Source organism: Rhopalosiphum padi, chromosome 2, assembly GCF_020882245.1.
Source record: "Rhopalosiphum padi isolate XX-2018 chromosome 2, ASM2088224v1, whole genome shotgun sequence".
Lineage (NCBI taxonomy): Eukaryota > Metazoa > Arthropoda > Insecta > Hemiptera > Aphididae > Rhopalosiphum > Rhopalosiphum padi.
The window spans coordinates 71,582,786-71,600,794 of record NC_083598.1 but is presented as its reverse complement, the minus strand read 5'-3'; the positions used below and the strand labels follow the sequence as shown (position 1 = coordinate 71,600,794).

The 18,009-nt window shown below is 29.1% G+C and overlaps 1 protein-coding gene across 2 annotated transcripts in view; it reads left to right on the top strand.

The window, feature by feature from the left end:
• Positions 1-16,505, top strand: part of LOC132922092 (probable G-protein coupled receptor 21) — a 114,791-nt gene extending 98,286 nt beyond the window's left edge. For both annotated transcript variants that reach the window (XM_060985418.1, XM_060985420.1), the window contains 4 exons: positions 9,594-9,737; positions 12,747-12,949; positions 13,377-13,641; positions 14,581-16,505. In XM_060985418.1, coding sequence (XP_060841401.1) covers positions 9,630-9,737; positions 12,747-12,949; positions 13,377-13,641; positions 14,581-15,813 — 1,809 coding nt within the window. In that variant the 5' untranslated portion in view covers positions 9,594-9,629 and the 3' untranslated portion in view covers positions 15,814-16,505. The remainder of the gene's footprint in view (positions 1-9,593; positions 9,738-12,746; positions 12,950-13,376; positions 13,642-14,580) is intronic.
• The last annotated feature ends 1,504 nt before the right edge of the window (positions 16,506-18,009 follow it).

Genomic DNA, 18,009 nt, shown 5'->3' with positions numbered 1-18,009 from the left:
AATTTACTCCGCTAATATTTTATCATAATATTATTATCCAGTGGTGTACATATCAAACACCTGCCCAGCAAACTAAATCGTTTCTTAACCATTCAATTTGTCTATTACAAATTACAAGGATAACAAACCACCTCACCGTTGTATTTCATTAGCTAAATCAGTACAATTCTCTGTATTTTTATTTTATTGATAAGATTGCCATTGTTTTTTTTTATACACTGCTATAACGATTCTACGAGTACAAGTTATATGTCTATATATGTAAATATCTCATTCATATTTATATTTTTCTTTTCACCACAATTTATTTTGCTCTAACTGACGCGTGTTTTTTGGCAGTGAGAGGGGGGGGAAGAAGAAGTCCGTATGTATTGAATAAATAAATAATTGTTGTTTCATCTTTACGATAACCTACGTAGTATAATACATCATTACATACGAAAAAAAACAATGATTCTGAATTTGTATCTATATTATTTAATATTTTTCCTGACTAGTATTTTTTTATTGCTCTATTTTCTTATGCGTCTGACCGATAGTTTTATTCGCATATTACAAACATTGATCTTTACAATATTGGTTTATGTAGGTATAATATTTATTGAATATTTTGCGTAACCATGTTCAAACTGACAAACGTACAAATATCCCTATACAATTAAGTCAGTTTTTTATAAATATATACAATACACATATACATTTTTGTACATAAAACGTAATAAATAGAATATATATTTTATTGTATAGTGTAAACAAATTATTTTTTTATTAGGAGAAATGTCTTGACTCGAAAACGAAAAATTAATTAATTTTTATTTCAAATATTGATTTTCAAAAAATTATTGTACTTGATTTAAGTTTTTTTAAGAATTCGTAGTATTGCTTACAGCCGTATGTATAATTTAACCGATATAAGTAGATATAAATCGATTTTTAAGCCTGCTATTTCAAGTCTAAAAAAATATATATAATGTTTTAAATTTAAAAATAATGAATTGCTTCTCTGTGGAGTCTTAATGCTAAATTACACTCAAATATTGACAATAATTATTTCCAAACTGCATTTCTTTTAACAATCAATAATATTTCGGTAAAAAAAAAACGGTTTATCATATCGTCTATACGAAACGTTGAAAGAATGGGCGCAACTCCTTTCGCCCTAAAATGACTTTCCTCTTTTCGCCCATGTCCTCTTTTCGACCAAAAATGATAAAATATTTTTCTCTTTTTGCCTAAAAATAATTTCTTTCTTTTCTCCCACGATTTCACGTTTAACATTTTGGAAAACACTATCTCAAAGTTAATTTAATAAAGCCATTTAGCATAACCCAGTGAGCACCATGAGGAGGCGGCTTCTATAACTCTCCAAAAATTAAAAATGTTATGATGTCGTTAAAAAAAAAAAATTATATTTGAAGTATTAGAAATAATTGGATATAGGTTTTACTTTACCCAATCGCGGTGGAGGAATGTGCGAAAATTTGGCTTGGCTACACACTATACGTCACACGATGTCATAACAATTAATGACAAATAATCTGTATTATATAATAATTATTTTTACACATACACAATACATTTTTGGAGAGTAATAGAAGGCACCTCCTCGTGATGCTCTCTGCGTTATGCTAAATGGTTTAATTAAACTAATTTTGAGACAGTGTTTTCCAAAATGCTAAATGGTTTAATTAAACTAATTTTGAGACAGTGTTTTCCAAAATGCTAAACGCGAAACCGTGGGCGAAAATAATGCAATTATTTTTAGGCGAAAAGAGGAAACTATTTTATCATTTTTGGTCGAAAAGAGTAAGGTCATTTTTGGGTGAAAGGAGTGCCGCCCGGCAGAATAAATATCTTGATCTTCGTGTGGCGAGGGCACAGAAAGGAAAACGTCAGTTTAGACCTTAGGATAAAATTAGTTAAAGGTAGCGAGTGAATAAATATATATATATTAATATTATTAATATATTATATAGCTAACTACAGGTTTTTGTCGTGGATATGACATATTTAAAGACAAAGTGTGTGGTGATTGCAGAATGGCCTTTTTATAAATAAACTAAGGTTTTCGTTTAATAGTTTTATTATACATTATAAAACATAATATCCTATCATCTTTAAAGCGATTTTAGTACTTTAGTAGTCCGAAAATTCTACAACAGTTTCAGTCTACTTTTTTTTTTTTTTATTATTACTACAAGGGTAAAGGATGCGTGAAACAAATATACTCGTTATACTCGTAAGCACCGAAATTCGAAAATTCTTAATGCGTTTCTAGTCCTGAATTTAAGTTCTATACCAAACCTATAATAGACTACGATAGATGCATAGCATAGAGAATGGAGATCACATATTATTATAACGTTACAACTTTATAATACAAACATTTCGATAGCGAATCTTCGTTCTGACGTCATACAGTATACGCATCAAATGAAATATGCATACATACAACTTAAAACTATATGCTCGGGAATAAAAAATAATTTTTAAATATGTTATAAAACTATAAAAATGATCGTAAAGCTGTAAAACGATATAAACAATATTGTTTGGCACACTGGAATGCTATGTATAATAATATATGTGTGAATGGTTTTATAAACATTTTGCACGATTTTTAAAAATATTTTGAAAACAACGGCATATGATAACAGAAAATTGTTCCTAATAATTAAAAAAAAAAATCTGTTTTATTAGCTTTAGGTATTAATCATTTAATGTATTTTCATAGTATAGGTATATACTATATATAATATAGTTTAGACATTAAGAATCGATAAAGACTTAATGTGGACTCAAGATCAATATTTAAAGTAAAAACTGATCTTCTCTGGATAAAAATAATTGATAGAACACTTTTATCTCTAAACAAAAATTAATTGGAAGTATGATAATATTTGAAAAATAGAACTAAAAATATTTCTTGGCACTGAAGGAGGTATAAAAAATTGAAATTCGTTAACGACACGTATTGAGTAACCTTTTTCTGTAACGACATAATATTTAAAAGGACGACAATTTAGGATATTTTCAAGCCTTTAATATTTTTCTCTACTTTTGCACTATACGGGCGTTTTAGCTTTAAAAACACATGCCAATTTTTTATGAGTAACCTGCGTGAACTCTTCATTACACGCGCCATACACACACACACACACACACACAAACAACTGTACCTAATACACTTTGGTGACCTTATACTACCTACATATAAATACAAATAAATAATAATATTAATTTATGTTCAACGACCCGCAATACCACAATATACCTATACCGATCGGCAATGTTTCCGCGGGAACCGATATACACCACGCGATGTCGCGGTCACGCCCGCCAAAGTCGTGTAACCGAGAAAACCACACCATTATTCGCTATTTATTTTATAAGTATATACATAATACATGTATTAATATATCGATGGATTGTGCGACTTTATAATGTTTGCCTAACACCTACATGTCATTTGTCAACCGCTTATGCGTAGAAACCCATAGTTCACCGGTAGCATTGATTCGTTAAAACAAATGGGAGATTAACCGCACTCGCCCGCGCCCCCCACAAAGTACCGACCAAGTTTATTTGGCTTTGAGCGCAGTCAACAGTAACCGACTAGGTCCGGGCGATGACGTGAGTGGTGGGTGGTGGAGTGAACCGGAGTTTACGCGCGTAGACCTTTGGTTATTAATGTAAGCACCTATGTGTGTGTGTGTGTGCGTGTGTGTGTGTGTGTGTGTGTGTGTGTGTGTGTGTGTGTGTGTGTGTGTGTGTGTGTGTGTGTGTGTGTGTGTATGTGTGTGCGTGTGTGTGCGTATAGCTCCGTGTCACGGCCACCTCTGACGATAATAAGGCCAGAAGACATTTACCCTTATATTGCAATATTCCGTTCGTTGTTACAGAAACGTATACAGACGTTACCGTAATTAGCCGAACGTGATGAGTTCACTGTGACAGTATATGTATCTATGTGTGGGTGTGCGCTCGCATCGTACCCACGATGGGTTAATTAAACCTAACGCGGGTTGCAAGTCGATGGTAATTTAATTTTTTTAATATTTAATCGTGTACACACGCAGAGATCAATTATTAAATATTTAAATAGAAACTATACAATATTGAGCTCAATGCAAAAAACGCTTGCCAAGTCAGAGATCGGCATGTAAACTTTCTTGATTTTCAATTTTTAGAAATTTATTAATTTTATTGTATGCAATATGTATTATAATGTATTTTATTTTCATTTTCATTTAGTGAGATAAATCTCGGAAACCGGAGAGCAGATTTTGTTGTTTGGGGTCTTGTTAGATTCACATTGGCTAGGAGAAGTGCAGTGAAGATTTTCAGAACTTAGTTAATATAATAGTTGATTCACTACAGAGCTTCAAAAAAAATTAAAACACATTTTATTGGGAGTTTTTTTTTATGTTTTTCAGCTTTATAGCTTTGTAATGAGTTAACGATTGAAGATAAAGTTCTGAAAATCTTCACTGCACTTCTCCTAGCCAATGTGAATCTAACAAGACCCCAAATAACAAAATCCGTTCTCCAGTTTCTGTAATCTACCACGCTAAATGAAAATCTAGCAAAAAATAGTTATTTTTTTAACTGTGAAAAATTAAATGATTTTTTTTTGAAAATTTTTAATCTCACATTTTGTATCTATTTGATAATTCCTTTTTAATGAGCTATCAACTAACTTTTTAGCTATGTATAATAGTTTTGGAGAAAAGTTAAAATATAGAAATTTTGGGACTGTTCACGCCGACGTTTTTGTGGATTCAAATCGTTATACCACTTGAGTGTAATATCGGATCTCTCTCATTAATATTTTATGTTAAAGCTAGCTTAATTATCCATCTACTCATTACAACTGAGTTACATTTTTATCATTTTCCTATTTAACACAAATTCTTGAAGTTTTAAAAATTCAGACTTTTTTCATTTCAATTACCATACTAACTTGATTAAAATCAAGAAAGTAAAATCAGAGTGGATTATGCTACTCGTTTATATTCATCGGAGGTTTTCGCTGAAAAAACGATAAAGTCCTTACCAATAACACGTAGCTGCACGTAACCGTCGACGTTTTTATCAAAATAACAGTGGTCTTGATCTGAAACCCATCATCTGCTTCAATAAACAAGGAAACCTTCTATAGGTATATATATAGTCTACGTATACTGAATAGACGCTAAACCTTATCTTGTAAGGCCGTGCACTAAAATATTGTAATGGCTCATTCGTTTTCGTTTAAAATTTTACAATTTCTAAGGGGGAAAAATGAACGGGTTATTGAATATCATCAGATTACCTACAACGCTGCATTCGTATAATCGTTTAGATATTAATATCTGTACACGTCACGCCTAATCCGGCGTTTATTATATCAGGAATTATCTCTTCATCTACCATAATAACTCCTCAAAATGATAAAAGTAGTGAATGTGTGCAGGTATATAACCAGGCCTTGTTTCAATGAAATTTGGCGCCTTTACGTGATCAGAGATGGCACTTGAAAATTTTCGCGCCATTAAAAATGATTGTGATACGATCATGATAAACATCTAACTCTCCGAATAATTATTCATAATTATTAGGGCTGGGATTTTGATGCAACGCTATTTAATAATTGTAATTATTAATCACACACATTAAGTTCTAAATTGTATTTTTTCGTTTTAACTTTAATACGTAAAAATATTATATGGACAGAATACATTGAAAAGTTCTTTATTTTACCCGTTAGTAAAATAAAAAAAAATTATAATGATTTAAATATTGCAATTATAAAAATATTTTGTTAAAAACTCTTGAAATGTTCAATTAAAATTGTAAATTGTAAAAAAAATTTTTTTATTTAAACTTTTTTTTTAACAACTAGTTTCGACAATTAAAAATAACAACAAAATGTAACTGCTGATAATAATATACATATATATATTATATTTATTATATATAAATATGTGTGCTAGCCGCTAGGATAAAATAAAACGATAAATAGGTACAACTACTGATAATAATACTACTAATAATGATATGATAATTTAAAATCTTCTTAATAGATCGGAATAAAATATGTATACATAATAATATTATATAGATTATGCATTTGGTTTTAAAACAAAATTATTACAAAAGTTTTCAAAATAAATTTTTTTATAAATAACCTTAAACAAAAAAACCCATGGCAATGTATTTTTATCTATATCTATTTTCATTATCGATATTATTATTTATTGTTTATTCAAATTATTCAAATATCATATTAAATTTTATTAGACTTGATATTTTCAAAACTTCGAAAATATCTTCTAATATTTGTTGTTAACTTCTTGTTAGTTGTTACCTACATATTTTCTTATTTTATTTATCTTTAACATGCTACGTATTCTTCCAATAGTGGTTTTTTTATGTTAGTTTTACAATTAATGCATAGATTATAATACTTATAATTTTACTCAACTAACTAACTAATTTTAACTTTTAGAAAATAGTGAAAATATTTGCTTATTAATAATACGAGTATAAGTAATATAATATATTTAAATGGTTTCTATTGCTTATCATAATGCTTTTATATATTATATTCTGAGTGAAGTATAGTAATCTATTGTATTATGCTTATTTTTATTTATATTTTTAATAGGATTTCTCAAAAAGTCACATATGACTTATTTATCAAATTTAAAAATTGACACATATTATGTAAAGTGATAACACTTTATCTATAAGGTTATAAGTAAGGTAATACACCCGAATTCATTGTTTAAGTTGTATGTTATATTGATAGATTATATTTATATAAAAATACAACAATTGTTATTAAGTTGTTTAATTATTATTTTTGATAAGTTATGTAGGTATTACTATTGATTATAAAATATTTTATAGTATTTATAATCAATGGTATTACTAACATAGTCGTATTAATCGATTGTGAAAGATTCAAAATAAAAATTAATATTTTTTTACAATTAAGTTTACATATTAAAATAAAAAAAATTGTATAAAAATAACTTTAAAGGCATGTAAAATAAAAAAATCCAAATTTTATAAATTGTGTAGAATAAACAAAAATGAATCGGATTGTAGTTGAAGATAGTAATTTAAATTTATGTAAACAATATGGTCTATATGTACAATATAGAAATATATTTTTTTAATTAAAGAAATTTGCAATTTTACTTTATATATGTAATTTTATATTTTTTGTCATATAATTTTCGTACCATTGAATGATAACAAGAGCATTTAAACATTTCCCTAAAATATTAAAATAATTCAATGTATCCTTATCACTCCGGATGTTCTTTGAACAATAGATTCCGGTGAACTCACGAATGTAAAGATCCCAAATGATAACAATGGAGGTCATTCATATTTCAAATAAAACATTTGTATCCTTGTGTCATACTAACTAACTTCCTGAGTTTGTTACAATAAATATTGTAGTTATTTACACATTAAATATAAATTGTATTACAAAATATTTAGTATTCTAAGCTTGGAAATTTTTTTTTAACTGTCTCCAATTGATACTGTGAATCAGTTTTATTTGTGATAAGTTCTTACGTTCAAAAAAATATAATATTTTTCAATTATTTCATATTTTTTTTTTTTTTAAGCCTTAAAAAACCTATTGCATAACGATATAATCGTTTCTATTGATGAATAACAATTTATCCTAAGATAGAAATTGATATATCACAACTACATAGTAGTGTCTCATGAAAAAGTTTAATCTATTAAAATAGAGAACTAATGTAAATATTATGTTAAATTATCTATAATTTTCAATAACTAAGACTCGCAAAACCAGGATTTTCGAGATTAAATATAACACCTTATCGTTATACTTATTATCCTGGACTCCTGGTAGCTCCTTAGAACTGATAAGACACTATTTATATTTATTAATTTTAATAACAATATAGATCGATTACAGACTGCAGACTGATTATACTTTTGAATTTGAATTTCAACTGACGTACATTTTTATGCATCATAGAATATATTATTATTTCGAATATGTTAATCGTTAAAATCTTTCAAACTCAATACAACAAATAAGTTACTATATGATAATTATTTTTTACATTGACTTTTAATTATAGTTATGAATGTTATGATATTAACAGTTAATATTGATTATAAATTCAAATTCACAATTAAACACAGTTTGATTATTATGCAACTATAATAAAATTTATGTTGCGTTATGACAAAATATAATTTTAAACTATAATATAATGTTTTTTGTCATAAAAAATATAAATAATATTTTAAATATCTATTATATACAAAATTATTTAGGATATCATTACCACTATCTTACCAAAACAAAATTTCGTCTTATGAATACGAAGCATGAAAAGTGTAATTTTACTATTAAAAAAACGGTCCTTTTAAAATTATTCACAATGTCAACAGTAAAATACGGATGAATATTTTCTGATTTTTAAAACGTGACTGCAAGTTATTTAAGAAACTTATCGACGTTGAATAAATTATATTCTATAATAAACTTCTAAAGCTACTGTTATTAATATAATATTAATAGTGTATATATTATAATACACGGAAAATACAATATTATAAATTAAAGAATAGAACTATCTCAAACCTCTGTAGCAAATCGTAAATGTTGAACGTATATAAAGTAATGATAATATGTGATTATTTAAATGTATTATAATAATATATAGTAATGTTTATACCCATCATAAATCGTTTTATGTATGCATTATGTGTAAATGTGTGAAAGAGACCCTTACCGGTTATTTTAAATTACAAAATTATAGAATGCATTTATATTTTTTACTTAGCTTATATTTCAATGTTACACATCAACCAAAGATTGGTTTGTCGATTTTTTTTTTAACAAAACATTTTTAATTATCATAATATTTTGATTTAGAAAAAAATAAATATATTTTTTTTATTAAGTGCACAAACACTATTATCCAGACATTTATACGTATTCATCAAAACCATTATTTTTTCAATTTGTAATATCTAAACAATGAAAAATGTACTTATCGAATATTTCTACGAACTTTCATATAGCTATACGAAAATTAATTGAATATATTGTATTTACTTAAATTAACATCATTCGATTATACGACGACACTTATATCTATTGAATTTTCTGAAAATAATATTATAAATATTAAACAATTATATTATTATTTTATCTTGTTAATATAAAAAAAAAATATGTATCTTTAAGCAATCTTCATCGAAAGAATAATAATTTTTAAATTAAAATGTGAAACTTGAGTTTGTATGAAAACTGGTGTTGATAAATCTTAATGATAATGTGCATTATATCAGTATAAAAATAGCAATTAACGCTAATGCTTAAGACGAATGCAAGAATTATTTATAGAACAATGAAAACATTTATGTTAATAAAACCTAAATATGAATATGGTGAACAAATCTCATTGCAGATCACTTAATCACTATTAACTGGTTAATGCATCTGTAATAAAGTTTAGTGTGAGCATTCCTTCCCCCGAACATTAATCGTATCCACCACTGACTAAATTTTTTATTATAATATATCAATATTATTTCAATTTCAGAATGATGTAGGTATCCTAATCGGGTGATGCTGAGTGATGAACGGCGATCTAGAGTTGGTGACCGTGTTGGCAGTCTGTGGCGTGGCCGCCCTAGCCACGTTCATAAACGGATACGTCTTATTAGTCATACTACTTAGCAAACGGGTAAGGTTTATTACTATTATTATATAATTGTATAATAAATAGTCCTTGTTATTTTATCAACGACAATTTTTTATTGAGCTGAAAAAATAGTACCTTGCTATTAACTTACTTATATTGCCCATTTTATTCCATTTTACAATAAAATATAATAATTTTTATGTATTCTTTTAATTAATAATACCTATATTCATATACATTGGTCAATAGAGTATGATATATTTTACAAATAAATACGCGTTTAAGTATTGCTGTGTTCGACTCTTTAGTATGAAGTAAATAAATAAATACAATTGTAAAATGTAATCTATACATTATTTATTTATTTATTCAAATAGAAAACCATTTTATATATAACAATATATACTCATCTTTTTTTAAAAAAAAAGGTACTAACTAAAGCTTTTTTGAGATTTATAAAACAATAGATTTACTAGTGGTATTTATAAAACTGCTTTTATCTTATTATTTGTTCTTAAAAATGTTTTCAACATTATCATTGGAGCGTAATACAGTCGTGAATAGCTGATTGTAAATAGTACTGATGAAATTGCAAAGTCAATACAATATTTTTTATACTCACAATTTATACGGTTTTAAATTCTAATAGAATATATGTTTAACGGAAAAAAATACACGCTAAAATTTACAAAACTCATCAACAAAATATTTTTTAGGTTTAAGTTATTAAATAATTAATATATTAGTATTTCGAAATCATAATAAAACGCAGCTACTCAATCAAATATAACGGTCAATTACGTATGAGCTCATTAAAAATAAGTTAATAAGTACTTTCAATTGTTTAGGAAGACTCAATTACTCACAACTTGAGAAGAAATATAACAGACAATTTAAACAAATGTACTCACTGTATAACTTCCAATGGAATTTTATAATTTGTAGTGCATACGTCAAAACCAATACCTATTTAAAAAATGAAGTTAACCGAAATTAAAAACAGTCATATCCATGATCCGAAATCTTCTAACTTAATTTATAATTTAATATAATATAAATATTTAGATATATAACACGTATACTGTGTAGTATTTATCATTATCTTTAAAATGATTACTTTTAATGGTTATTAATTTTGATTTTACTTTTTTAAACGATCTTAAACGATAACTGACGGCAACGTTGCATGCAAAATGGGCACATTTGAGCTATAAATCAGGGTGTTAAGTTTTTTATTTGGGACGCAAATGGGCTAATCTAAAGCGCAAATGGCCTACAGCCCGAACAATAACCTATATTTTAGGTAACTAATATGATAGTTTTTGACGTTATTGTTAACATTTTTTCTCTGATATTCCTACCAAAGTAGTAACATTAACACCTATTATCGAGATAACGGGTTATAGGTAATAGGACATAAATAACGAAATCGTCTTATATTTTTGTGTTTATTAGTTTGTTTACACATAGTTATGATTTAATGAAATATAAATTATAAATTATACTACTATTAATTATAATCAATTCCTATTATTATTATTATTTTAACAAAGTATAACATATCTGAGTACAATTCATATAGTTATTTAGAAGAAGGATAATAATAAATAAATACCTATTTTTATGCATATATGTATTGTTTTTGTATTTTGATACATAGAAAAATACTATTAATTATAATAATATGTATATGTTTTAAACTTTTACACAGTAAACAAGAAAAACAGTTTCAAAAAAAACAACAAAAAAAATATTTAGAATTTGTATGTAAAATAATATTTACGAGTTAAATAATATTTTGTTAACGAATTAATAAATGCAGAATTTCAAATATTTGAAAATATACAAAATTAAAGTTATAAAATCAATAAATATATATTATGAAATAATTATAGTGGTTAATTTAAAATAAAGTCAACCAATGCACAAGTATTATAATACTGTTAAAAAGTCATCACTCGACCAAAACCACCATTGGTAAATTACGTTATACCATCCACAATAATTGAGTTTGGTGCGAAATACGAGAGCGTTTTAGTAGGAAATTAGTTTCCCTTTTTATTGTATTGTCGCGTTCACGGTCGTTTTTATTCTTCGTCCACGTTATTCTACTAAAACACATCTTACATAATATATACAGTTATATAATAATATATCCAATTATTCATATGAGATTAAATATTATTATTTAGTTTTAAATTAATATGAAATATATCAATTTATAAAACGCATCGATAAAAGTTTAACTACATATATATTACAAGTATATGCTACCTCCTATTCTCATTTAAATTCTGTACAAGAACGAGGAAATTATTGATTTTTACAATGCCCATAATACATGTATTTGTTATTTCTTTTTAAAATGTTCTATAAAACAGTAAAACCGTTTCTTAGCTAAATTTTATGAAAAATAATTAAAAATTCATATAAAAAAAAAGGCATTGAAGCGTTTAAACGAGAAATAGACAATAGTTAGAGATACATTAAATTAAATTTTTCACAATATGAGATTTGATGTTTATATTTTAAATTAAATGAAAATTCCATGGCTTGATATTCCTGAATCTAATAAAATTTTATAACATTTACATTTTACAATAATGTTTGTAGAAATTAGTAATTTAATTATTTTAAAAAATAGCAGTCAAATGATATGTAAGTAAATCCTTGCACTCCTAACGGATCACCTTTGTGAAATCCGACTCACTCAGATCCATTTAAAATTCCTATAAAATCCAATAACTATAGTTAGTAATGAAATAAATTAAAAAATAGTTTATTATTGGGCAACAGAGAATTAACTGGAGATCACGTTACATATTGCAGTTTAAAGTAAAAATAAACAGTCCCAGACAACCACTGGAAAAAAAAAATATATACATATACATATTATATTAAAAAATAGTTAATCTAAAATGTAATATTAAAAATTGCCTATTTTTACATTAAACCACTATAGTACATTTTAAATGACATTTATAAACATAAATTTAAAACAAAAAAATCAATATAATTACTAATTTACCTGTATTTACACATTTTTCGTAGACGAGTTCACCGATAAACGTGTTGCTTACGCACTTGAGTGCTGTGGATTTGATTGTCTGCATTTCTGTACTGGTATCCATTTTACCAGAGACATTTAATCAGTACGAAAAAGTCGCTCCGTGGTTGTGTCCTGTTCACGGATTTCTGTTTAATTTCCTACATCCAATGGCCATTTGGACAGTGTGTGGTCTCAACTGTGACAGGTTGGTATATATTGCTCTATTACTAAATCATTATATAAATATTATATACGTGTAAAATTCAAATATAGTAGTAATACAATTTACCTATAAATTTCTGAAAATAAAATATATTTTACTAATTAAAATAAATCTATATTAAACTGTTACAAATCATATCCATTAAATTAAACAATTAATACTTAAGTATACAAACCACTTAAATTACTAATCTGAACAAAATTGTTTTAAAATTTAAATATTTCAAATATTGTAAAATTAAAAATTGGTACTTAAAAATCTATAGTTTAGTCTTAACTATATTATCCTCTAAAACATATATTATGTCGATTACTTAAAATAATTACGATATGATATAAATATTAAAAATATAATAAATTATTATATTATAATACCTAATATTGACATCACTAATATAATTTTTATTTAGATATTATGCAATTGCGGCACCGTTGCATTACGGAACACTAGTAAACAGCCGCAAAATCATGTTGGGACTCTGTGGCACATGGATTGTATGCTTGTTGATCTCATTGCCACCGGTTTTCCGGTTAGTTCCTTACTCTTATCAACCGGGCTTACCTGTTTGTACAACAGATTTCAGCAAAGGTCGAGCTACTATTTTTTATAGCATTTTCTATACTACCATTACTCTAGTACTACCATGTGTCATCATACTTGGATGTAACATAAAAGTAAGTTTTAAAATATTAAATATAATAATCATATTGACACTGATCTCATTCGTGATCTATTATTAAATCAAGACTGATCGGTCTTAGATCGATCTATTCACAAACCTAACATTTTGGAAATTATAGATTTATTATTGTTATAAATAGGTTAATTTACCAAACAATATCCTGTATATAGTCTATAATCATTAATAAATTGTTATTGACTCTAAAAATAATTTGAGTTAGAAACACATTTTTTCCATACCTTGTGAAAAGTACTTTTTTCCATACACAAAATAGTAAATACTAATGTCAGAAAACATTATGATATCTACAATTGTTTAAGAAGACGCCATACCCGCTATGTTATCTCTGTCTTACTAACGTACATCATAACAAATTTTCGTTCAGCAGAATACATTTTGTGATGTTCGCTTTAATATTAGAGTAAATTTACCTATAACCAATTTTAAAGGTAAGAATATTATCTAGAAAATGACATATGTTTTTAATGATATTATTATTTTAAAGTGAGTTACAGACTTATACAGCTATGTAAAATATTACAACTTTAAAATGTTTATAACTCACTTTAAAATGATAATAATCATATGTCATTGTCTCGATAATATTTTTACCTTTAAATTTTATAATAAGTAAATGTACTCTAATATTAAAGCTAACATGACAAAATGTATACTGCTGAACGAAAATTGGTTAGATGTACGTTAGTGAGACAGAGACAACACATGCGGGTATGGCGTCCTCTTAAACTCTAATTAAAGAAAACCCAATAATTTATAAGATTATAGTTGGATTACTATTAAATTATAAATTTTAAATATTCAATATAATATTGAAATATCGAACAAGTCTTGTGAAAAAAATAAACGTAGCACAGTAGGCGCACACCGCAGATCTGCACCGCGTAATACGTGGATATTGTATCGTTCGCAGGTGTTCACGATCGCCCGGTATCACAGGCACCGCATAGCGTCGGCGATATTCGAAGTGACGCTATCAGCACAGGTGACCATCACGCACCAGCGGAACCCGTTCTTCCTGCCCACGGCGATGGCCAACAAGCTGCGCCGGAGCAACGCGTTCTCCGCCGTGTTCCAGATCGTCGGCTCGCTGGCCGTGTTCTACCTGCCGTACTATTGCGTGTGCCTGTACGAGTCACTGTGCGCGGCAGTGGGCGCGCCGCCGCGCACCGACCCGGCAGTCAAGTCGCTGTCGTTCGCCCTCATCACCGGTTCGGCGCTGTGCAACGGGCTGCTGTACGGCATCAAGAACAAGCTGCTGAAGAAGACGTACCAGAACTACCGGCGCAAGATGATGACAAAGTGCGAGGTGAACCAGGAAATCCAGGCCCGGACGCCGTCGGCGTGCGGGTCGCGCAGACCGTCGCTGACGCCAGTGGCCGCGGCCGCCGGCCACGGCAAGACGGCGGTGGCCCAGACCGGGTCGGCGACCGCGGCCACGCCGCTGCTGCTGCTCTGCAGCCGCCGGTCGTCGCTGATGAGCCTGTCCGAGACGGGCGAACCGCCGGCGCCGGTCAGACGTCTGCCCGGCGCCACGTGTTCGGCCAACGCTCTGGACTTTGGCAATTTTTACGCGGACGTCCGTTTCAACGACGGCGCCGGTAGTGGTGGCGGCGGCGGCGGCGTCGGCGGTGGTTCGTCCATCAGGCGGTGCTACTCGTCGACCACCAACGACGGCGGACCGGACCGGGGCAGCCGGTGCGCGGTGGCCAACAGGAGCGCGTTCGTCCGGCGCATATTGCGCGACTCCCGACGATCGCCCAGGATATTGATCACGAGGGCCATGTCTGAGGAGAGCGAACCGTACGCGTCGGAACAGGGCAGTAGCGGTGGCGCGGCCGTCTGCGGCCGGAACGACCGCAGGATCGGCGGGCACAAGCTGTCGTCGTCCGCCGTCACGCTGTTCATCGACGACTGCAGGCCCGGCAGCGGCCGCGTCCACTGCCCGGACGTCGACTTCGACTTCGACGACGACGATTGCGTCGGTGTCGGCGGTGTCGGCGACGGCGGCGGCGGTGTCGGTGGCTGCGATGACGACGACGAAGACACGTCGCTGGCCTACTACAGCAGCCCGACTTCCAGCAACGACGGAAGTGGATGCGCTCCGAACGACGGCCTCGCGCGGTTTACCAGACTGTCGGCGTAAGGCTCACGATCGTGCCGGCGGCCCGGGCACGCTGTATTTTTTTCTATTATTATTATTATTATTGTTCAACGATGTGGCGATTCTCCGTTCGTCGTCAATCTCCTCGCACGCGTGAAAGTTACATATTTTGTATACTGAAACCGAATTTTATCGGTTTCTATATTGTTTATTATCTCGTGTGCGATTCTCTCGAAGTCGAAACGGTGTTCCTGTACGCAATGATACGACAGCTGAATGCGACGATGCCGATCCGTCGAGTGAACTCAACGATCGCCGTAGTATACCTCCCTACAATATTATATTATAGTATTATATACTTTATTGAAACGAGACATGTAATATGGTAATCGTGTATGAAAATACTATAATGCTTAAGAGATAGTCAAACGAAAAAATGTAGATGAAAATATTACTCGGACGTGTATTACCTACCTATATATCACGATCGTATAAATTATTGTGTAATTCGGATACTCTGACAGGACAAACAGTTTTTTTTTATCGCTTTACGCTTAATATCGTATTGTATTATTTTGTTGTTTTTTTTTTAAATCTGTTTAAAATTAAATTTATACACATTTAAAAAAAAATGTTTTATTAAAAATAATGAATTATAGGTTAAAAATTAAGATGATTTAAATATTTGTATTTTGATGTTTTGATGATCTAAAAAGTATATTAGTTAAACATTATTTAATCAAAATTTCAGGTGAGGTTAATTTACTTCACTACCAATGCTATACCGCCGAATACCTATAGAGAGTTTCACTCACAGTCCGTGAAAATTAATTTCCCACAAAACCATATCGTTGTAAATATTGCTGCTGTTACTAAAACATTATAACATTATTTAATTGCATAATAGTTATTGAATACATAATACATTATTCATAATATGTAATAGTATTATCATAAACGGGTCATCATGAGTTTTAAACGACCTACATTGTAGGTCTTCTGAAGATTATATTGTGATTATATTATATTTAAGTCAACAGACAAAAATGTATTGAAGTCATTCAAGGGATCAAAGGTAATTTTTTTTTTAATTTTTACCTGTTTTTAAACATTTGCTTTCGCGCTCATTTTAGATCATGTTGCAGAGTTGAGCTTACTTTTCCCAACGAATTTAATTCAATGAAATCCATTTTTTTTTTTATTATTATAATTATTATTATTATTTACCTTTATTTTTATTAAATATAAAACATTTGCAAATGGCCATTTATTGTTCAAAACGTTTTTTAAAGTTTCTTTTTGTATATCAATGTATTTCTAATATAAATATATATAAATATAATTACTAATAAATATATTATGCTCTTAATAATACATATTATAGGTATATCCCTCGATAAGATTTATTATATACTAACATGGATCGGTTCAGTTTATATATTATCTATAATAATATCATGGAAATTCTCATAAATTTTAACTTAATATACATTCAAAATCATCAACGTAATATAAATAAATCTATTACCATTGTTAAAATTATTCTAGATAAATAAATTTTTACCTAACGAAAACAACCATTTTCAAATACAAATCCTAATAAAATTGAATGATTGCGACGTTTGAATGACTGACATTAACTGGGTTAAAATATCCGTAGTAAAGTATATATTTGTTCCTTTTGCCGTTTTCAACATTGTTTGACAGTTTGCAAAATGAGATTTGTTAAAATGTAATATAAATTGAATAGGGATATTTCTTTTCGACTCATTTCACATAACATTATAAATATTTTATTTTAAGAATTGGTATTATTGTTATGCTTGGCTTCTTGTAAAGCGGAACATACTAACAAATAAACACGAAAAAGGTGTTTATTCTCAAAGTTAAAATCTTTAATAATTTTCAAAATTATGTATTGTTCAACAATATTTAATCAATTATAAATAACTGCATTACTGAAATAAAACATTGATTTAATTAATCATAGTATTGTGCAATAATTAAATTAAATTATCTAAACATATTTTCAATAAATTAATGTAAGTACTCTAATGTCAATGTATTAGTATTTATTAATTTAGATCTTTCAAATAATACCAATTTAAAATAAAAAATAAATTTTGTACTTTTTTATACAGATATTAAATTAAATTATATATTTAATTTAATACCTAGAGAGAGAGAAAACTATAACTAAAAATTAAAGATGTTACTTTTTTTAAATTATGATAGAAA